General features: G+C 40.7%; 1 protein-coding gene across 1 annotated transcript in view; it reads right to left on the reverse strand.

Moving 5' to 3' along the window:
- Positions 1-23,958, reverse strand: part of LOC128658002 (uncharacterized) — a 149,397-nt gene that overhangs the window by 85,794 nt on the left and 39,645 nt on the right. The window contains exon 6 of the mRNA XM_053712442.1: positions 5,947-6,054. Within this exon, the coding sequence (XP_053568417.1) occupies positions 5,947-6,054 (108 nt within the window). The remainder of the gene's footprint in view (positions 1-5,946; positions 6,055-23,958) is intronic.

Here is a 23,958-nt window from a genome sequence, read left to right on the forward strand (position 1 = left end):
TCATCATGGCTAGGGAGCTCCTTGTACCCCCCTGATGGTTGATGTAAGCCACCGAAGTAATGTTGTCGGTCTGGAATCTGATGAAGCTGAACAACCCCAGAGTAGGCCATGCCTTCAGAGCATTGAAGAATGCTCGGAGTTCCAGAATATTTATTGGAAGGAGAGACTCCTCCCGGGTCCATCCTTGTGCCATCCTGGCACCCCAAACAGCTCCCTATCCTGTCAGACTTGCGTCTGTTGTCACAATCTCCCAGGACGGTCTCAAGAAGGATGTCCCCATGGACAGTTGCTCTGGACGGATCCACCAAGAGAGGGAGATCTGAGTCCGAGCATACATGGATATCCGCTGTGATAGATCTGAGTGATTGCCGTTCCACTGTCTCAACATGCACAATTGAAGAGGCCTGAGATGGAACCTGGCGAATGACGTTTATGCTGGAAACCATGAGTCCGTTCACCTCCATACACTGAGCCACCGAGGGGCTTGAGGAGGACTGAAGGGCAAGACAAGAGGACGCAATCTTCCTGCATCGATGGTCTGTGACAAATATTTTCATGGACATAGAGTCTATTATCGTGCCCAGGAACTCCACCCTGATGTTCGGAACCAGGGAACTCTTTCCTGAGTTGATCTTACAACCGTGAAATTGGAGAAAAAGAAGAAGAGCCCTCGAATGATCCTCTGCGAGACTGAGCCATTGATGCCTAGACTAGGATGTCGTCCAGATAGGGCGCCACAGCAATGCCTTTGGATCTGGCCACTGCAAGTAGCGCTCCCCAGAACCTTCATGAAGACTCTCGGGGCCATCGCCAGACCAAAGGGAAGGGCCACAAACTGGAAGTGTTGGTCCAGAAACGTAAATCTTAGGAACTTGAAGTGGTCCCTGTGAATTGGCACATGTCCTTCAAGTCTATAGTCGTCATAAACTGTCCCTCTTGAACTAGGGGCAAAATAGATCTGATCGTTTCCATTTTGAACAATGGAACACTCAGAAACCTGTTTAAACACTTTAGGTCCAGAATCGGGCAGAACGTGCCCTCCTTCTTTGGAATCACAAAAAGATTTGAATAGTACCCTAGACCCCTTTCTGCTTGGGGTACTGGTAAGATAACACAGAAAGAGGAGAGATCCCTCACACACTCTAGAAAGGCCTCTCTATTTTCTGGTCTTGAAGACAGGTTTGACAGAATCTGCCCCTGGTTGATGGGATCTGAACCCTATCCTGTAACCATGGGCGACAACTTCCAGAACCCAAGGGTCCTGAACATTCTGCAACCAAGCTTCTGAGAAGAAAGATAATGTGCCCCCTACTTGGTCCGGAGACCGGTCGGGGGCCGCGCCTTCATGCCGATTTTGTCTTGGCAGGCTTCTTGCTGTGCTTAGACTTGTTCCAAGATTGAGCCGGCTTACAAGTTCCCTTGGACTGGTACGCTTTTGCGATGGGCTGCTGGCGCTGGGCCTTCTCCGCACAAAAGGGACAAAAAGTAGATACTTTAGGCTTAGTCTTCTTATCCTGCGGTACGAAAGCTCCCTTGCCTCCCGTAACCATGGATATGATCGAATCCAATCATGGACCAAACAGAATCTTTCCTTGAAAAGGCAGGGACAACAGCCTCGAATTAGAGGTCATGTCCGCAGACCAAGACTTTAGCCACAGAGCCCTGCGAGTTAAAAATGGAAAAACCTGACACCTTAGCGTTCAGGTGAATAATTTGCATATTGGCATCACAGATGAAAGAATTGGCGACCTTCAGCGCCTTAATCTTATCCTGTATCTCGTCGATGGAAGTCTCCCCCTCAACCATTTCACAGAGGGATTCACACCAATTTGTCGCAGCTCTGGCAACCGCGGCTACAGCTGATGCCAGCTGAAAAACAAACCCTGTGTGCTTAAACATCTTCCTTAGCATGTTTTCCAACTTTTTATCCATGGGCTCTTTAAAGTCGAACTATCCTCGAGGGAAATAGTTGTCCGCTTTGCGAGCGTGGAGATAGCACTATCCACCTCAGGGACAGTTTCCCACAGCTCAAGTCGAGAGTCCGGAACAGGGAACAGTTTCTTAAAGAAAGAAGAAGGGGAAAAGGAAGAACCTAATCGCTCCCATTCATTCTTAATAATATTAGCCATCTAAACGGGAACCGGGAAGGTCTGAGGTACTACCCTATCCTCGTATACTTTATCAAGCTTAGGAATCGAAGGTTCCTCCGGAAGCTTAGGTTCCCAGAACCTCCAGAGTAGCAAGCACCTGCTTCAGCAAAAGGCGCAAATTCTCTATCCTAAACCTAAAATCAGGCTCCTCCGCAGCTGGAGGTTTAGATGACACGGACTCCGACCCAAAAGGAGTATCCTCCGAAGAGTCGGAGTGGGCCTCGTCATAGTATAAAGCTTCTGGAATTTCCATCGGCATAGACAACCCCTGGGCCGGGCCGCCATAATACACCCTATGCTTGCGCTTAGCAGAACGTGGTAAGGCATGGATCACTTTCGAAACTGCCATTTCCAGTTGGTCCGCAAAGTCTGGCGGCCAACGAATCTCTCCCGAAGGAGTAACGGTTGGACTCGGGGGCCCTGCATGTACAATCGGAGATGAAAGCAGGGAACGCACCTCACGGGACGGGGAACCCTCAGAGGTGGATGGCTCAGTAGTACTAGACATTCGTTTACATTAAGATGTCGTAACTTTATCAAGGCATGTGAAACATAATTGAGCAGGCAAATCTACCAGAACCTCCTCACAATAAACACAGAAATGAGGGAGAATCCTTTAACGCATCAGAGTCCTCCATAGCTTGCGTTTTTATTACGGACTAGATTAACTTAATAAATAGGCACCTTTATACCTCCAATGGCTGGGGCACTCACCGCCTCATCTGACCCGGACTACAGAAACCGTTTTGTCTCCTGTGCCACTGATCAACAGAGGAAGAGGGATAGCCGTTTACATGGAATGCCTGGCAGGGCCGCCCCTGCACTAAAAAGAAAAACGCGCCAAAAAGAGCCACGCAATACCCCTGTAAGTAACCTGAAGTTTCACACATTGCCAGAGCCTCATCTCGCACATAACGGAGCAATGACACAATAAACAATATCATGTATAAACCCCCACTGTTCAATAATCCCCTTTTCAGGAATATTAATCCTTGATTCTTTAAAGATAAAAGGCGTCACACTGTGACCCTATCTTCCGTGTCATCATTATGTAATAAAAAATGAAACAATCTTACCAGAATCTACGCCATGGAACAGGAACACAGCCCTTCAAGTGTGACAGGTTAGTAGCCTCGTTCCTGACATGGACTTGAGTGTAGAAAGCAGGCAGCGAAACTCATCAACGCTGATTGCTAGTGGAGCTGTTAATATGAGTCGGGATGGTTTCGCAGAAAGACTCTCCCTGCATCTTCAGACTCTAACTTTCACCCAGGCTCTCACTGAGAGGCTGACAGAACTACTTAAAACTCCAGTCCCAATGTGAAGAGTACTACCCTCCATAAGAGACTACTCCGAATCTTCGGCACTTCTCTGCCATCCTCCTGTGACGAATGGCAAAGAATGACTGGGGGATGAGGGAAGTGGGGAAGGTATTTAAGCCTTTGGCTGGGGTGTCTTTGCCTCCTCCTGGTGGACAGGTTCTAAATTCCCAACAGTAATGAATGAAGACGTGGACTCTCCTCCCCTTTAGATGGAAACTTTTTTTTTTATATACTCCCAATGGCTGGGGAACTCACCACCTCCTAGACCCAGACAGTTAACAGAGGAAATGCTCTCCTCAGCTTGAAGTCTCAGCCGGAATGGAGGAAATGAACATAGACCACATGCTATGAAAAGTACAGCAAGTTAATAGGAGCTGTGCAACACTTTCAAAAAATGAAAGTGAAACCTGTTTGTTCCTTCCAAAAACACACACAGTCTAGGAGCCCAGAAAATAAAATTACACAAAAGCAGCATGTAAATAATTAATACACTGATTAATTAACCCCAACTGTTCAATAAACCCCCCTCAGAGGATATTAACCCTGGATCCTATCAAGGTATAAAGGAGCCACACTGTGACCCTGTTATATAGTTTTATGTGTACAAAATTGAAACAATCTTACTTCCAGGATCCATGATGTGGAACAGAACACAGCCTCTCAATTGTGACAGTCTAATAGCAGCGCTCCTGACATGGACTTGAGTGAAAGAAAGCAGGCAGTGAAACTCATCAACACTGATTGCTTAGGAGCTGTTAGCAGTAGTCTGGATGGTTTTGCAGAAAAACTTTCCCTGCATCTCCAGACTCTAACTTTCATCAATACTCTCACTGAGAGATTGACATGACTACTTAACACTCCAGTCCTATTTCAAAGGGCAGATACCCTTTTTTCAGGACTCTCCGAATCTTCTGACACTTCTCTGCCACCTCCTATCATGACGAAAGGCAAAGAATGACTGGTGTAATGAGGAAGTGGGAGGGATATTTAGCCTTTGGCTAGGGTGTCTTTGCCTCCTCCTGGTGGCCAGGTCTTGTATTTCCCAACAGTAAGGAATGAAGCCGTGGACTCTCCCTATCTTAGGAAGGAAAAGAGGTTTTCTCACCTTAAGTACAGAAAACAACATCTATAAAAAAGTTAAATGCAGAAATGTGAATGTACCACAAGAAGGAACATTCAATAGACCAGGTAACAGCACGTGCTGTTACCTGGTCTTTTGAATGTTCTTTCTTGTGGTACATTAACTTTTCTGCATTTAACTTTTTTATACTAGTATACGTATAACCTGTGAGCTTGTGCACATGCTCAGTAAGAGCTTTTTCCCCAGAAAGTGTGTATATAAAAATACTGCAAAATTTGATAAAGTTGGAAGTAAATTGGAAAGGGTCTTAAAACTGCATGCTCTTTCATCATAAAAGTTTATTTTGAATTGAGTGTCCCTTTAAATGCTTATTGCTTATGTGCACAAAACATTCAATTTAATTTTTTTTAAATGTTGCATTTATGCTATATATTTTGTACTTGTAATGAAGATCAAATAATCATTTTATATAAAAGGTAATATATAATATGTAAAATAAACTTTATTAGTGAACATACACGTCACACGTACACCTGTGCCCTGCAAACCTCACACGTTGCACACAAACTATTTGTGCACTGTTTCCTACCAGACAAGACACAACGTCCCTCTCAAGTGTCACACACGTATACTGCATTCCTTCGATATGTCCTACACATACACACATCTATCTCCTCCTTCCCACAGACACGTCATACATGTACACTGACCTGTGCCCTACTTCCCAATAAGAATGTCACACACATACACTCACCTGTGCCCTGCGTCCCTTAGACGTATCACAGACGTATAATCACATGTGTCCTGCTTCCCTCCGGAACGTCACACACATACACTCACTTGTGCCCTACTTCCCACAGACATGTCACACACACACTCACATGTGCACTACTTCCCTCAGACACATCACACACACTCACCTGTGCCCTGTATCCCTCAGACACATCAGACATATACACTCACTTGTGCCCTGCTTCCCTCAGACACATCAGACATATACACTCACTTGTGCCCTGTATCCCTCAGACACAACACACATGTACACTCACTTGTGCCCTGTATCCCTCAGACACATCACACATATACACTCACTTGTGCCCTGTATCCCTCAGACACATCACACATATACACTCACTTGTGCCCTGTATCCCTCAGACACATCACACATATACACTCACTTGTGCCCTGTATCCCTGAGGCACATCACACATGTACACTCACTTGTGCCCTGTATCCCTGAGGCACATCACACATGTACACTCACCTGTGCCCTGTATCCCTCAGACACATCACACACATACACTCACTTGTGCCCTGTATCCCTCAGACACATCACACATGTACACTCACTTGTGCCCTATATTCCTCAGACACGTCACACACATACACTCACCTGTACTTATATTGGCACATAGTTCCTGCTCTGCAGCTACTGTTATATTTCTTAGACACTGATCTTCTGTTTGTCCCATGTAACATGAAATCTTAGCATCATTTTCAACTGAAATAAAAAAATGCAAGAATCACTATTTACAGTCTCAATGGTTTCTTTTAAAAACTTAAGATTACAATAAAATGTAAAAAGGGGACGAGCGAAGAGCTCATCCGGCAGGATGCATCATGAAGAAGCTCCAGGTCCCAGTATAGATAATTATAGTTTTCTGAGGCTTTAATTTGTTTACTGTGTACTTTTTATCCAGTGGACTCAGAGTGGGCACAAGGTCTTAGTGAAGGCAGCTTCTATGAAGATACCGAACTGCACATCTGCAAGACTAGTTCAGACAGGGCTGCCCTGATCAGGACGAATGGGACTTGCCTAAGTGGAACAACACACTCCAGGTCTGGCTATCAGGAGTTGATGCCATATTCTTGAATCTCAATTGAAAGCTCTACTGTACTTGAATCAGGAGATGTAATGGGAGTCCACGCAGTTTTTCAGCGAGCTGTGTGAAAGGATTTGCAGCTTGTGAATCTAGAGCCTGTTGAGACCCCTATGGAAGCGTTGCCAACGACTATTCAGAGAAAAAATCGTACACTTGTAGTAGAATACACTACAGGCTGCCCTAGACAAACTCTGCATCCTAAACCTGTGTTCTGAGGTCAGTGATGATACCAAGACCGGAGTTTATCCCCCACTTGGCACATGGAGGGACTATTTCAGCAGTGCTTAATTTGGTACCCCCAGGGGAAAACCGATCAATGGACTGCTAATCGATTGTCTTATCAGTACCAGGTCCCTATGGTGAGAGCGGGAGTGGGGTGACAGCTATCTTCTATATTTTCCCCTCTGGATATTTGCCTGTAATCTCTCTTAAATATGAAACTCTGATTTTACTGGGCACTATGGTTTCAGTGGTTTAATGATAATCCGAAGATCTGAATACATATAGTGACTCTGCATCCTGCCTTAAGATCAGAGACTAAACTAGTTTACCTGTGCATATTATGATCCTAGAGGTATAACTTTTTTTCACTTTCTGCAATTAAATTTTTTCTTTAGTGAAAATTTTCTGCAGGTCATTTTGAAATTATATTTCAACCGTTAAAGTTTTATAATATATTGCATTTCAAATTAGCTGCAGATTTGTTTCCTTTGCTCTTGGCCTAAAGTCACACAATTATAAAGGTAAAAATGTAGTAATGAAAAGAAGCATAATTCACAAGAATGTATTACATTTAGGAGTCATAGCGTTATTGACTGCTGCTCTGTATCGGACTGTTCTCTTCAAACAGCACTTTGCTCTGGCTGCAATTTGTTAAGGAATACTTAGTACAGCCAGGGCACAGCACTGTTTGAAGAGAACAGCACTGCAAAGCAAAAGCACTAACAGTTACTGCATGTCTTTCTGCAGACATGCTGCATTTTCTGTGATGACATCTCAGATCACAGAATGTTCTGCCATGGGGATTATGATAATAATTTACATCCTATCTAGCATTATTAAGCAGTAATGTTATGTTCTAAATGCATTTTTATGATCTTTTACTTTAATGTCAATTATACTGATAAGTAAAATGTTTGAATCTTTATAGCTGCGATATGCAGATATTTATCTTTGGGTCACTTTAAATTAGTTTATAGTTCTGGAGAGCTTGTGATTCAAGCTCTTAAATGCTCCTTACCTGAATTGAGCGAAATGGCAAATGTGAGTTCCCTTTTTATTTTACTTACTTGATCTTATATTTATTTATAACTCTTGCATGTACTAGTTAATTACCCTACTACTAATAATAAACAGTATGTGGCAAAGATATTTAGTACAACTTATGTGAGAAGTGACTCATTTGGTATGTTGGCACTTGGTAAGTCTATTTTATTAGTTATGTAACTACTTTATTTAGCATGCTCTTATCTGTAAGACCTGCTTTATATATATATATATATATATATATATATACATACATACAGTATATATGCAATATATATATATATATACACACACACACATATACACACACACACACACACATATATAACATAATTTATGCTTACCTGATAAATTCCTTTCTTCTGTAGTGTGATCAGTCCACGGGTCATCATTACTTCTGGGATATTACTCCTCCCCAACAGGAAGTGCAAGAGGATTCACCCAGCAGAGCTGCATATAGCTCCTCCCCTCTACGTCACTCCCAGTCATTCGACCAAGGACCAACGAGAAAGGAAAAGCCAAGGGTGAAGTGGTGACTGGAGTATAAATTAAAAAATATTTACCTGCCTTAAAAAACAGGGCGGGCCGTGGACTGATCACACTACAGAAGAAAGGAATTTATCAGGTAAGCATAAATTATGTTTTCTTCTGTTAAGTGTGATCAGTCCACGGGTCATCATTACTTCTGGGATACCAATACCAAAGCAAAAGTACACGGATGACGGGAGGGATAGGCAGGCTCTTTATACAGAAGGAACCACTGCCTGAAGAACCTTTCTCCCAAAAATAGCCTCCGATGAAGCAAAAGTGTCAAATTTGTAAAATTTGGAAAAAGTATGAAGCGAAGACCAAGTTGCAGCCTTGCAAATCTGTTCAACAGAGGCCTCATTCTTGAAGGCCCAAGTGGAAGCCACAGCTCTAGTAGAATGAGCTGTAATTCTTTCAGGAGGCTGCTGTCCAGCAGTCTCATAAGCTAAACGAATTATGCTACGAAGCCAAAAAGAAAGAGAGGTAGCGGAAGCTTTTTGACCTCTCCTCTGCCCAGAGTAAATGACAAACAGAGAAGACGTTTGTCGAAATTCCTTAGTTGCCTGTAAGTAAAATTTTAGAGCACGGACTACATCCAGGTTGTGCAGTAGACGTTCCTTCTTTGAAGAAGGATTTGGGCATAAAGAAGGAACAACAATCTCTTGATTGATATTCCTGTTAGTAACTACCTTAGGTAAGAACCCAGGTTTAGTACGCAGGACTACCTTATCCGAATGAAAAATCAAATAAGGAGAATCACAATGTAAGGCTGATAATTCAGAGACTCTTCGAGCCGAGGAAATAGCCATTAAAAATAGAACTTTCCAAGATAACAACTTTATATCAATGGAATGAAGGGGTTCAAACGGAACGCCCTGTAAAACATTAAGAACAAGGTTTAAACTCCATGGTGGAGCAACAGTTTTAAACACAGGCTTAATTCTGGCCAAAGCCTGACAAAAAGCCTGGACGTCAGGAACTTCTGACAGACGTTTGTGTAACAGAATGGACAGAGCTGAGATCTGTCCCTTTAATGAACTAGCAGATAAACCCTTTTCTAAACCTTCTTGTAGAAAAGACAATATCCTAGGAATCCTAACCTTACTCCAAGAGTAACCTTTGGATTCACACCAATATAGGTATTTACGCCATATCTTATGGTAAATCTTTCTGGTAACAGGTTTCCTAGCCTGTATTAAGGTATCAATAACTGACTCAGAAAATCCACGTCTTGATAAAATCAAGCGTTCAATTTCCAAGCAGTCAGCTTCAGAGAAGTTAGATTTTGATGTTTGAAGGGACCTTGTATCAGAAGGTCCTGTTTCAGAGGTAGAGACCAAGGTGGACAGGATGACATGTCCACCAGGTCTGCATACCAAGTCCTGCGTGGCCACGCAGGTGCTATTAGAATCACTGATGCTCTCTCTTGTTTGATTCTGGCAATCAATCGAGGAAGCAACGGGAAGGGTGGAAACACGTAAGCCATCCTGAAGTCCCAAGGTGCTGTCAGAGCATCTATCAGGACTGCTCCTGGATCCCTGGATCTGGACCCGTAACGAGGAAGCTTGGCGTTCTGTCGAGACGCCATGAGATCTATCTCTGGTTTGCCCCAACGTCGAAGTATTTGGGCAAAGACCTCCGGATGAAGTTCCCACTCCCCCGGATGAAAAGTCTGACGACTTAAGAAATCCGCCTCCCAGTTCTCCACTCCCGGGATGTGGATTGCTGACAGGTGGCAAGAGTGAGACTCTGCCCAGCAAATTATCTTTGATACTTCCATCATAGCTAGGGAGCTTCTTGTCCCTCCCTGATGGTTGATGTAAGCTACAGTCGTGATGTTGTCCGACTGAAACCTGATGAACCCCCGAGTTGTCAACTGGGGCCAAGCCAGGAGGGCATTGAGAACTGCTCTCAATTCCAGAATGTTTATTGGCAGGAGACTCTCCTCCTGACTCCATTGTCCCTGAGCCTTCAGAGAATTCCAGACGGCACCCCAACCTAGAAGGCTGGCGTCTGTTGTTACAATTGTCCAGTCTGGTCTGCTGAATGGCATCCCCCTGGACAGATGTGGCCGAGAAAGCCACCATAGAAGAGAATTTCTGGTCTCTTGATCCAGATTCAGAGAAGGGGATAAGTCTGAGTAATCCCCATTCCACTGACTTAGCATGCACAGTTGCAGTGGTCTGAGGTGTAAGCGTGCAAAGGGTACTATGTCCATTGCCGCTACCATTAAGCCGATTACCTCCATGCATTGAGCCACTGACGGGTGTTGAATGGAATGAAGGGTGCGGCAAGCACTTTGAAGTCTTGTTAGCCTGTCCTCTGTCAGGTAAATCTTCATTTCTACAGAATCTATAAGAGTCCCCAGGAAGGGAACTCTTGTGAGTGGAACGAGTGAACTTTTCTTTTCGTTCACCTTCCATCCATGTGACCTTAGAAATGCCAGCACTAACTCTGTATGAGACTTGGCAGTTTGAAAGCTTGAAGCTTGTATCAGAATGTCGTCTAGGTATGGAGCTACCGAGATTCCCCGCGGTCTTAGTACCGCCAGAAGAGCACCCAGAACCTTTGTGAAGATTCTTGGAGCTGTAGCCAATCCGAATGGAAGAGCCACAAACTGGTAATGCCTGTCTAGGAAGGCAAACCTTAGGTACCGATAATGATCTTTGTGAATCGGTATGTGAAGGTAAGCATCTTTTAAATCTACAGTGGTCATGTATTGACCCTCTTGGATCATAGGTAAAATTGTCCGAATAGTCTCCATCTTGAACGATGGAACTCTTAGGAATTTGTTTAGGATCTTTAAGTCCAGGATTGGTCTGAAAGTTCCCTCTTTTTTGGGAACCACAAACAGATTTGAGTAAAACCCCTGTCCCTGTTCCGATCGTGGAACTGGATGGATTACTCCCATTAACAAGAGCTCTTGTACGCAGCGTAGAAACGCCTCTTTCTTTGTCTGGATTGTTGACAATCTTGACAGATGAAATCTCTCTCTTGGAGGAGAGTATTTGAAGTCCAGAAGGTATCCCTGAGATATTATCTCTAGCGCCCAGGGATCCTGAACATCTCTTGCCCAAGCCTGGGCGAAGAGAGAAAGTCTGCCCCCCACTAGATCCGATCCCGGATCGGGGGCCCTCAATTCATGCTGTTTTAGGGGCAGCAGCAGGTTTCCTAGTCTGCTTGCCCTTGTTCCAGGACTGGTTAGGTTTCCAGCCTTGTCTGTAGCGAGCAACAGCTCCTTCCTGTTTTGGTGCAGAGGAAGTTGATGCTGCTCCTGCTTTGAAATTACGAAAGGAACGAAAATTAGACTGTCTAGTCTTGGCTTTGGCTTTGTCCTGAGGCAGGGCATGGCCTTTACCTCCTGTAATGTCAGCGATAATCTCTTTCAACCCGGGCCCGAATAAGGTCTGCCCTTTGAAAGGTATATTAAGCAATTTAGACTTAGAAGTAACATCAGCTGACCAGGATTTTAGCCACAGCGCCCTGCGTGCCTGAATGGCGAATCCTGAATTCTTCGCCGTAAGTTTAGTAAGATGTACTACGGCCTCCGAAATGAATGAATTAGCTAGTTTAAGGACTCTAAGCCTGTCCGTAATGTCGTCCAGAGTAGCTGAACCAATGTTCTCTTCCAGAGACTCAATCCAGAATGCCGCTGCAGCCGAGATCGGCGCAATGCATGCAAGGGGTTGCAATATAAAACCTTGTTGAACAAACATTTTCTTAAGGTAACCCTCTAACTTTTTATCCATTGGATCTGAAAAAGCACAGCTATCCTCCACCGGGATAGTGGTACGCTTAGCTAAGGTAGAAACTGCTCCCTCCACCTTAGGGACCGTTTGCCATAAGTCCCTTGTGGTGGCGTCTATTGGAAACATTTTTCCAATAGAGAACGGCACACCGGGTCTATCCCACTCCTTAGTAACAATTTCAGTAAGTCTCTTAGGTATAGGAAAAACCTCAGTACTCGTCGGTACCGCAAAATATTTATCCAACCTACCCATTTTCTCTGGTATTGCAACTGTGTTACAATCATTCAGAGCCGCTAACACCTCCCCTAGTAATACACGGAGGTTTTCCAGTTTAAATTTAAAATTTGAAATATCTGAATCCAGTCTGTTTGGATCAGAACCGTCACCCACAGAATGAAGTTCTCCGTCCTCATGTTCTGCCACCTGTGACGCAGTGTCTGACATGGCCCTAATATTATCAGCGCACTCTGTTCTCACCCCAGAGTGATCACGCTTACCTCTTAGTTCTGGTAATTTAGCCAAAACCTCAGTCATAACAGTAGCCATATCCTGTAATGTGATTTGTAATGGCCGCCCAGATGTACTCGGCGCTACAATATCACGCACCTCCCTCTGAGCGGGAGATGTAGGTACTGACACGTGAGGCGAGTTAGTCGGCATAACTCTCCCCTCGTTGTTTGGTGAAATTTGTTCAATTTGTACAGATTGACTTTTATTTAAAGTAGCATCAATACAGTTAGTACATAAATTTCTATTGGGCTCCACTTTGGCATTGCAACAAATGACACAGGTATCATCCTCTGAATCAGACATGTTTAACACACTAGCAAATAAACTTGCAACTTGGAAATACAATTCAATTAGAATAATATTAAAACGTACTGTGCCTTTAAGAAGCACAGAAGATCTATGACAGTTGAAAATTAATAAATTGAAACAGTTATAGCCTCAATCCTTGTAAACAACACAACTTTAGCAAAGGTTTAATCCCATTAGCAAAGATAACAAATTCTGAAAGCAGGAAACAAATTACAGAATAAACGTTTTTTATCTCAGTCAAACTATAATTCTCACAGCTCTGCTGAGAGAAATTACCTCCCTCAAAATAAGTTTTGAAGACCCCTGAGCTCTGTAGAGATGAACCGGATCATGCAGGGAATACAATGAGTTGCTGACTGAAATATTTGATGCATAGTAAAAGCGCCAAAAAACGGCCCCTCCCCCTCACACACAGCAGTGAGGGAGAACAGAAACTGTCAGAAAAACAGATTAAGCAACTGCCAAGTGGAAAAATAGTGCCCAAACATTTATTCACACAGTACCTCAGCAAATGAAAACGATTTTACATTCCAGCAAAAACGTTAAACATAATCTCTAGTTATTAAACAGCTTTATGTATTTCTTACAGTGTAATTCTAGTGAAGTACCATTCCCCAGAATACTGAAGTGTAAAGTATACATACATGACATTATATCGGTATGGCAGGATTTTCTCATCAATTCCATTGTCAGAAAATAAAAACTGCTACATACCTCTATGCAGATTCATCTGCCCGCTGTCCCCTGATCTGAAGTTTACCTCACTCCTCAGATGGCAGAGAACAGCAATATGATCTTAACTACTCCGGCTAAAATCATAGCAAAACTCTGGTAGATTTTTCTTCAAACTCTGCCAGAGAGGTAATAACACACTCCGGTGCTATTTTAAAATAACAAACTTTTGATTGAAGATATAAAACTAAGTATAATCACCATAGTCCTCTCACACATCCTATCTAGTCGTTGGGTGCAAGAGAATGACTGGGAGTGACGTAGAGGGGAGGAGCTATATGCAGCTCTGCTGGGTGAATCCTCTTGCACTTCCTGTTGGGGAGGAGTAATATCCCAGAAGTAATGATGACCCGTGGACTGATCACACTTAACAGAAGAAATATATATACACACACACACACACACATACATATATATATATATATATATATACACACACACACACACACATATATATATATATATACACACACACACACACACATATACACACACACACACACATATATATATATGTATATGTATATATATATATATATATATTAGTGCTGCAACAACTAATCTTTATAATCGATTAGTTGGTTTGCAATTTGTATGGACTGTGCATTGAACCAGTTCCTTCACTTCATTGAGCTTATGCACATGTCATTGTGTTTTATGGTTATGTCCTTAGCCTAAAGGACGTCTACAGACGTTTAACTTTTCTCTTTTTCTGGACAGTATACGTTTCAAGTAGTTTACAACTACTCCTGGCTCATGTGCAACCCAGAAATAATAGGAGTCATCATTTGGTTTGTTTATATTAAATCAGGTGATTTGGGCATGCAAATGGAGCTTGATGCCCCTGTTTCCGTGCAAACCTTCAGGCAAGCCGGAAACAGTAGTTATGAAGCAGTGGTCTAAAGACCGCTGCTCCATAACTTGTCCGCCTGCTCTGAGGCAGCGGACAGAAATCGACCCGATCGAATATGATCGGGTTGATTGACATCCCCTGCTAGCAGCCGACTGGACAATAACTGCTTGCGTAATGATAATGTGCAAGGGAAAATTGTGTGATGGCACTACTTGAGATCAAGAGGGATGGGCTGGTAATGGTCAAAAATAGGCCTTATTTAATTATCATATGCCCTTGGGTGCTGTGTACTTATTCACAATACAGAAAAGTAACCTAGTGGTTACAAAAAAAGAGTACACTTGGAAGCACTCGCCCCCTCATTAGTATATGGAAATGTGACGTGGTGTATGTGAAAAAGGACACATTAAAACTATAAACACTTTATTAGATCAATTAAAACTTGGGTGCATTTAAAAACACTAGAGAGCTATTAGATAGTATTATATAGTTACTGTCTGACCTTGTATTGTATTGCTACTAATTAGTCAGTTATACAGTTAGATCGAGGTCATTTGATTTGTAAAATGACCCGAATTTATACAGGTTGTCTGAGTAATGAAATGGGCACTATATGTTATCTGTAACACCAATAAATGGGATTACTCTTATCAGACTAAATGCTATGCATCACTCAAATAATGTCTCCTGTGTCGGGTTCTGTCCTCATGTGAGCGTTGCTCTCTGATACAGTATTAAATAGCCACTTGTCAGGGATTATAGTAAGCTGCGTTCTATAAAAGTATAATGTGTGTTCGCTTCTCTTAATAGTAGGATTTGGTTATAACATCCTATTCACTATAATGAGTAGTATAACACTATAGTGACTTGCTTCTAGAGAAGCAAAATAAAGAACTGTGCCGAATGTACTAAATATTAAATAAAAAATTGAATAGCGTCCATGAGTGTGGCTCAATACTATTTGGAGTACTGATAGTTGAACCTCCTTAGATTAGACGTTATGTCTTAGTATATTAGTGCTGGCTGTATTACAGCCTAATGATTATAACTTGAGATGAATCAGGGAGTTAGTTAATTCCCTCAGGATTCTCAATGGTTAGGCATATGTTACACAAGCGGCAGTAATTATATCATTTGTACGCTTGCCTGTGAGTATTCCCAGAGAGTTACTGAGAAGGCCAAATACCAGTATTAGAATTAATTAAATCATGGTAGCTGTAAAAGAATATATCGGGTTAATGTTGGAATCGGCAGTTTGTATAAAAGTTCCTTATTCTTATACTTTATGATCCAATGGTGGATATATATCTAGCGAATACTAATTGCGTTAGATGTTGGCTAATCTCCACCAACTGAATGTGTGTGTGCATATATCAATGTGATACTTTGGTTGAATACTTAGGTATTACAGTGTAGATATTATGACATATGACATATTACTGCAACTATATCGCAGCAGCGTCCTGGCTATAACACATTTCTAAGAGGTGTATGCTAATCCTGCATTTGGATAAACTACCATGCTCTTATGCACAATCATAAAAATACGTTGGTTGTTCAATTGCAAAATAATGGCAAAGGCATATATCAAGCTTTGACTTAAACCCTTAAATATAATGACCAGTAAATATTTATCTATTGCATTGGCTACGGTTACTCGCTGCAAGTAAAGTTATAGGTAAAAAGCTATGGTCTAACTGTATAACTGACTAATTAGTAGCAATACAATACAAGGTCAGACAGTAACTATATAATACTATCTAATAGCTCTCTAGTGTTTTTAAATGCACCCAAGTTTTAATTGATCTAATAAAGTGTTTATAGTTTTAATGTGTCCTTTTTCACATACACCACGTCACATTTCCATATACTAATGAGGGGCGAGTGCTTCCAAGTGTACTCTTTTTTTGTAACCACTAGGTTACTTTTCTGTAATGATAATGTGCGGCAGACATCTTATCATGTCCGCTCGCACTATGATAAATTGGCCCCCTAGCCTTAGATTGATGGTTATTTGAACCGATGTGCACTATTATCTGTTTGCACTATTATTAGCGGATTGCTTGGTATTGCCGATTATACAGTATGTACTGTATAGAAAAATGTGTATGACTTTGTCCTGCTATTGATATAAAGTCCTTAGCGTTTTTGACTTTTTTTTTCTTTTTATTGTTTTTTTATATTTTTAATAAATAGTCTAGATATTTTTCCCTAACCTTATAGCTGGTTATTTACCAGTGCATATAGATATTCAAGATATTTTCATGTTCAAATGAAGTCCAGGCTTACTTTATTAAAAGGGCCCTTTGGATTGGTGAAGCTAACAAAGATAAATATCCCACTTTGGCGAAAAGGGCAAAATCCTAATTATTCATCTCAGACACCTCAACACCATCTGAGCGCCTCTTCTCTGCTGCAGGCAACATAACTTGCAAAAAAGAGAGCCAGCCTCAGCCAGGAGTATGTGGACATGTTGACATTTTTGCATTTCAATGCAAAGTTTCTGAAAGAGTAAATTACAGAATATTATAAACAGTGATAGTTTACCTTTTCTAGTTCTACCTCTTTTCAAACAGTTTGTGGTTTTGTTTTGCTTAATTTTGAAAAAAATGTGCTCTGCTGCTTAAAAATTGGACAAACAGTTGTGTTAATATAAAGTTTTAGTCTGACGTTTATACTTGTAACACTCAGTATATGGATTTTAGCTAACATATAGGAAACAATTACTGATTCTTTTTTTATCCGATTAATCGATTATGAAAATAATCGTTAGTTGCAGCCATGATATATATATATATATATATATATATATAAAAACACACATACATACACACACATATTGTCATTTTGTATTGTCTGACGAAGGGGGTAACACCCCGAAAGGTTACATTAAAGGTAACTTTGGAATATATATATATATATATATATATATATATATATATATATATATTAGTTTGTTAAGTGTGCCCGGAAAGCAGTCTATTGTGGTGGCGGAACCACCCTGCCATTTTCGGAATCAACCTGGATTACGCTGCATCTAGGTGTATTATTTTTGCTGCGAACACAACTGACGACGGACGTGTTACAAACACAATTATGTTACACACACACACACATATATATATATATATATATATATATACACACACACACACTTTATAAGAAAGCATATATAAATCAAGAATCTAATACTTTATTCTAAATTACTGGCTTATACCTGAGATTAAGTCATTTTATTATGATGAGGAAACTAGAAATATGGACATTTAATTGCTCCTCCTCTTAACTTACCTACTAAGCTATGGCTAAAATTATATATATATATATATATATATATATATATATATGAGAGTGGAAACTGGCTTATTGCCTATAATAATGTCACACAGTATTTGTTTGAATGATTCGTTTAACTTTTCACATTCATGTTTTATATTACATTACAGTTACTGCCAGGGTTTTTGGTATATAGTCTATCCTGATTCAAATAACATTCTTGACTACTTTATTTAGTTCCTGGTATATGTTATTATTAACCACAAATGCTAGTATTTTTTGCTGTTCTATTAACATGCATATAAAATGTCACGTTTATTTAAAAATTGCTCTGAAAAATTGAACTTGTTACATTCTGGTGAGTCCAACCTAAAATATACTAAGGTTTACTTTAATACTTATACTGTTTATATTGAAACATGATATCTATGTCTTCTCTGTACTTATGTATAGATACACATGAATAATCTGTTATACAATAAAAAAATTAAAAAAAAAAATGTAAACAATAGTTCCATTTAACTAAACCTGAGTATAGATCACTAGCAATCACATCTGGAAGAAGCATTCTATGTAGTGACAGCATATCAGTAAGCACAGCAAGTTAGCTGGGATTTAGTGACTTTACTACCTGCAAATACACACACAAAAAAAAACAACCTGTTTTTTGGAGTTTTCAAAATAGAATCCAATCTAATGTATTCCAGTTGTCAATGGCGAGTAAAAATTCTTGTGGGCAAGTAAAATTTTTAAGCTACCAGCCCGAATGGCGACCTGACATTTTAAGTGGGATATAAGAAGCAATAAAAAAAATGTCAAATTGCCTTTCACATATGCGCACACACGGGAATGGAGGGAAGAAAGGGGAGGGTCTTTCTGTTAAATGCATTCAAAGAACTCCCCTTATCTCCATGGCTCTTGGTCTTTTCCTTGTCAGTTGCTACTTCCCACCCCTAAGGTTGTCTGCCCGCGAAGACATCCTGCTAGAGCGGCGAGTGTTTCTTCTCTGTGTATGAATGAAGTAGGTTAAAGTGACTATATAGTTATGGTAGGCAGCTTGCTCACGTACATTTTGCTGACGTACTCCAGGGTCCTCTGCAGTACTTCAGCACAATGTACACGAGCAAGCTGCCTACCATAACAATATAGAGAAGTGCACAATTTTCCTGGATGCTATTGATGCTCCAAAAATTGACCAATTGATAGAGAACATACCATCTCCATGCAGCCAGTCAAATCTGCTAGCGCGGCACTGACAGTCGCGCTAGTAGTTGAAAGGCAGCCGGGCAGAAAGGAGAAAAAAAAAAGTATTTTTAACATGCTCGTTATGTCTCTGTCCAGCTAAATGCAGTACCACTCAAAGCGCTATAGGTTGAAGGGTGGCAGAATCAAATATACTTAGTTAATCGTAACCCCACATATGCTGAAGTAAATAAAAAAAGATCAATTATATCTTTTCTTTTTTTTCCCTTAGGGGAAAATAAGTCAAGACTGTACATACAGTTTTTCAAAGATAATATTCCTGTTTTTTTCTACCTGGTGATAGAAAAATATTTTCTAAAGTTAAAGTCTTTTTATTAATGCTCAAGTCACAAGTAGTAAGCAGCTTGCAAAGCATTCAAATTGGGACCTCTGTCTGCAATGCATGTGTGATTACAATAACAATAATTTATATTGCATTTTTAAATAAGATATATACACACTACATGCAGATATGCACGGGCGACTAAAGTTTCTTGCGGGCTGGTAAATTTTGTGATTTACTCGTCCAATGGGCGAGGGGAGTTTTTGGGTATTCATACATGATTTTCCACTCCCACCACCTTGTTAACAGCAGCAAAAAATAAGTCAAGCTCAACCTAACCTGGTCATGTGATATGAGTACCGCTACGGAACAGGGTCTGATTTATATAGAGAACTCTAGAGACACTTCTAAGATCAAGTGAACCAGACTAAGAATGTAGCGGACTGGGCTTCACAAGGAACCAGTGACAGGACCAGCATGGAGGTACTCGGTGGGACAGGTTCTTTTGAACCTTGGATATGCATTTTAGCTTTTATACATTGTATGTGTAATACTATAGTGCTCTGTTTTTAATATTAAATAATCTACGCTTAGAACAGCGTAGTGGATTTGACCAGGAAACCAATATTGGGAACCAAGAACTATTGTGAGAGGGGGGTTTTTGCCTTCACCTTTTGGCGTTTACTGGTGACATTACTGCACTTTATGGGACAGTGTTGGTTAACTCCTCCACTTATAGATATTTAATCTGTTATTTTTCAAATCTGTTATTTTTCACATCTATAGAGTTATTTTTATTTTATATTGTTTTTATATTAATCACTGTTAGTGCTAGTACATTATATCTTTGTTTTAAACATCCCCTATACCTGACATAGGGACAACACAGCACTAAAATTCTAACAGCCCAAATACCTCACATGGGATCAATATAGCACTAGTATTCAAACAAGTATATACCTGACATGGGGACAATACAGCACTAGTATTCTAACAGCCCCTATACCAGACATAGGGACAATACAGCACTAGTATTCTAAAAGCCCCTATACCAGACATGGGGACAATACAGCACCAGTATTCTAACAGCCCCTATACCAGACATTGGCATAATGCAGCACTAGTATTCCAACAACCCCAATACTTGCCATGGCAACAATAAAGCACTATTATTATGCATCTTTGTAAGATTCTACAGGTCTATATACACACATACAAATATGCACCTGGAAGCATGCACAGACACTACACAAGCGCACACAGTTTAAACCTGATTACTGTATACAAACATATGCAATATTACAGAGAGGTTCCTGGTCTTTCTTATTAAATGTTTTAAAAAAAAAAAAAAAAATGTTCACCCACAGGCCACATCTCTGCATCTACATGTGTGTATTCACGTGTACAGCTCATTAGCAGACACAATTCACTGCTGCTGACACTTCTCACCACATTAATTATTACTAATATTGCCTTTTTGCATATGTGTATTGTGCTTTCTGCATCTGTTTGGTTAGTTCTATATTTAATGCTGTAGCATGATGGCAGAATACAATGTCCCATTAACAATTTCCACTTAAAAATATGAACACGCCTCTAAGCTGGTCTTTCACATGTATGATAGGTTTAAATACAAAGGTCCCTTTAATTCACAATATACAGGGAAAAAAAACATACAGCTGAGCGGTGTGATAACTCCCTTTTATGAAAGGAGAAAGACTGGTTATAGATCTCAGCTGCAGAACTTCCCAGAAATAGTCATTGTTGGAGTGTGGACTTCCCAGAAATAGTCACTGTGGGAGTGTGGCACAGCATAAATTGAGAGATACAACTTTAAGCTTCCAAGGAAGATAATTTGTAACAGAAAGAGAATAGTATCTTCAATGTAGAATTATTAAGGTTGTAATGTAGATTTCCCACCACTGATGGCAGTGTCCCTCTGTTTTTGTGAACCACACTGCAGTGTGCAGGAAAACAACACAGCGTGATACAGGAAGAGGATTCCCAGCAGGAATGTCTGTAAACTGGATTCAGGCTTATGAATTGGTGAGTTGCCAGTTGTGGTTAGAGGAGATCGGTCTTTGTACAAAGGGCTCGATTTATCGATGGCGCACAGGGGTGTACATATGCGCCCCTGTCCGCCGCAGCTCGCCTCTGGCAGGCTGAATTCCGCTGATGGAATTCAGCATTGCACAAGAGCGCAATTTTGCAATGCCACCCCCTGCCTGCGCACAGCCAATCATGCGCAGACAGGAGCTGTCAATCTCCCCGGCCATACAAAACTGAGGAGGTTGAAATTCTCCACCTAAGAGGTGAAGAAGAGGTTAGGGTAGCAGCGGTCTAATGACCGCTGCTTGATAAATACAGACTGCAGGTGCAGTCATAGGGGGGGCTAAGGCAGGTGTTCTGTTCTCCGACCGCATTACATTTCCCTACCTAAGGCCACGCCTACAAGAATTGTAAAAGACTGTAGTGCACGCATGCCCACACTGCCGCAGTCAGAAAATGTTACTACAATAAACTTGGAAATTACACTAAATAGCACGCATGCGCTCACTGCCGCAGTCGGCAAATATTACAAAACCGGTACGTCCATAATTTTGACACTAGCTGGGGACATCAAAATAAAAACAGTGCAAAAAAAATGCTTCATAGTCAGAATTACTGTATGGATTGGTTTGATGAAAAAATGGATTTGTTTGATTAAATAAGTGAACGAAAAGGCTTCCTATAACGAAAAGTACTGAAATAATAACATTTAAAAACATATAGGTAAAACGAGCTTCAATGCAGAAGGTATCTGTAATTACTTGAAGGCTTTACCGTAATAATAGGCTATCTGCTAGTATTATATATTGATAATATATCAGGTGAGAGGGTATGTGTAGATTACCATCTATAGTTGTTCTTCAAGGTATACTGTATGTCAGAAAGGGTAGTTTTATATAATGGAGATAAAAGCCTTTTTTGTCAATGGGATTTAGATGTCCCAAGCTATTGCCAAAATTGTGTACAGGATGTTTCTGCAACATTTGCCGACTGCGGCAGTGAGTGCATGCTTGCTATTAAGTGTAATTTAAAAGTTTATTGTAGGCGGGTTGTAAAGTAATATTTCGACTACGGCAATGAGCGCATGCGTGCACTGTGTCTTTTCAAGTTTATTGTAGGCGTGGCCTTCTAAGTGATGTGGGTAGGAAAACGTAACGCGGTCGGAATATAGAACAGAACACAGGTGAAGCCTTTGATAAATTGATCCCAAAGTGTGGGGCAGCAGGAGAAAAAATAAACTCCAGCAGTTCCAGGAAATGGGGAAAGGAAACCTGCTCATTTGTGAGAGGTTAGAAAACACAACTCCTTAGATGCTATACTCACTGGCTCTATAGTTGCTGATAGGAAAATACACTGCAGGTGGAGATGCTGGAGTAGGAGGTGCAACACAGAGTAGCAAGTTTCTCTAGGATCCTCACTGAACAGTTTTGTTACCGCAGTGGATGTAAAACCTCTTGCTTTGCTTAATGATTTATCTATCTAGCAGCCAGAACCAGGAAAGGTTTAGTTTTAGCAAATCCTGTTGACAACTTAGAGGACAGGTCAGGAATAATTCGAAGAGAGTGGTAAGAACTCCGCAAGCAGAGTCTCAGAATGTTTTGCAGAACACACAAGTGAAGTCTGCATGCAATTAGCTTGTTTACAATCAATCAAGGATATTCAGGCTAGGCGGGGTTAAATGTGCAATGTGACATCATAGCTGGAAGAGGGGTGTTAAAGGTATATTACAAGTGGCTTTAAAGAGAACATAGCGCTGTGAGATTTATTTTATGCTTCTACAAAGTGCTACCAGTGCATCTGATCAGATCAAAATGGTTATACTCTGGCAGATATAAAATGATAGTAGCTTTATAAGGTCTTCCTGCTTGGGTGGTGTCACAAATATCTCAGGATTCAGCTCCTAAGGAGTTAACTTTGTGCAGCTTGCACTCAAAACAGTTATTTGTTTTCAAGAAGAATTGTGTTTGTATTTTCTTTGAAGTGCCAGAACCCTCTAACTAGCCACCAAATGCTAGTGTGTATGCATTGAGTCATAAAATCACTGAAGCTCTTAGTCACAGAGATACACAGGATAAAGTTTATGGCTTAAGCTGTCAATAGAATGCATGATGCAAAACAGGCCCTTCATTACAAAAACTGACCAGGTCACTGACAGGACATTGGTATATTATGTACATATGCGGGTTAAAAGTGTTATAACTTTAACGGCAGGTAAATATGACAACCTATGGCATATTTGATATCAAACTGGTTCTCCCAATAAAACTAAGAGGTTCTAAATATGTAAATATAGAAATTTCTTACCTAGCAGGAATGATAATGGATTGTATAAATTCAGGCAAGAAATTTAGTCTATTGAAGTTTGTAAAGACAGTGGGGTTTCTTAGCCCGCCCAGGAGGGTGTGGTTAAGCAACATGATCTCTGAGAAGTAGGTTTAAGATTCTTATTTCTCAACAATAAGATGGTCATTCTTACAAGGGGAGCTGCTGTACAGAAGTAAGGAGCCATCATTTTCATGCCAGCCCCTGGCGCAGATCTTGAAGACTAGGAAAGTATTCAATTCTGTTTTTCTCCTTTTTATTTTAAAATACTGTTTGCGTGTGTAATTTTATTTGTAACAACTTTTTATTAATAATGCATTGTGCATAATATTTTTGGCATAATAAATAATTCCTTTATTAAGTTTGGCCTTTGTCTAATAATTGAACCACGTTACTGAAAGAG

Source organism: Bombina bombina, chromosome 4 (assembly GCF_027579735.1).
Source record: "Bombina bombina isolate aBomBom1 chromosome 4, aBomBom1.pri, whole genome shotgun sequence".
In the NCBI taxonomy this organism is placed as follows: Eukaryota; Metazoa; Chordata; class Amphibia; order Anura; family Bombinatoridae; genus Bombina; species Bombina bombina.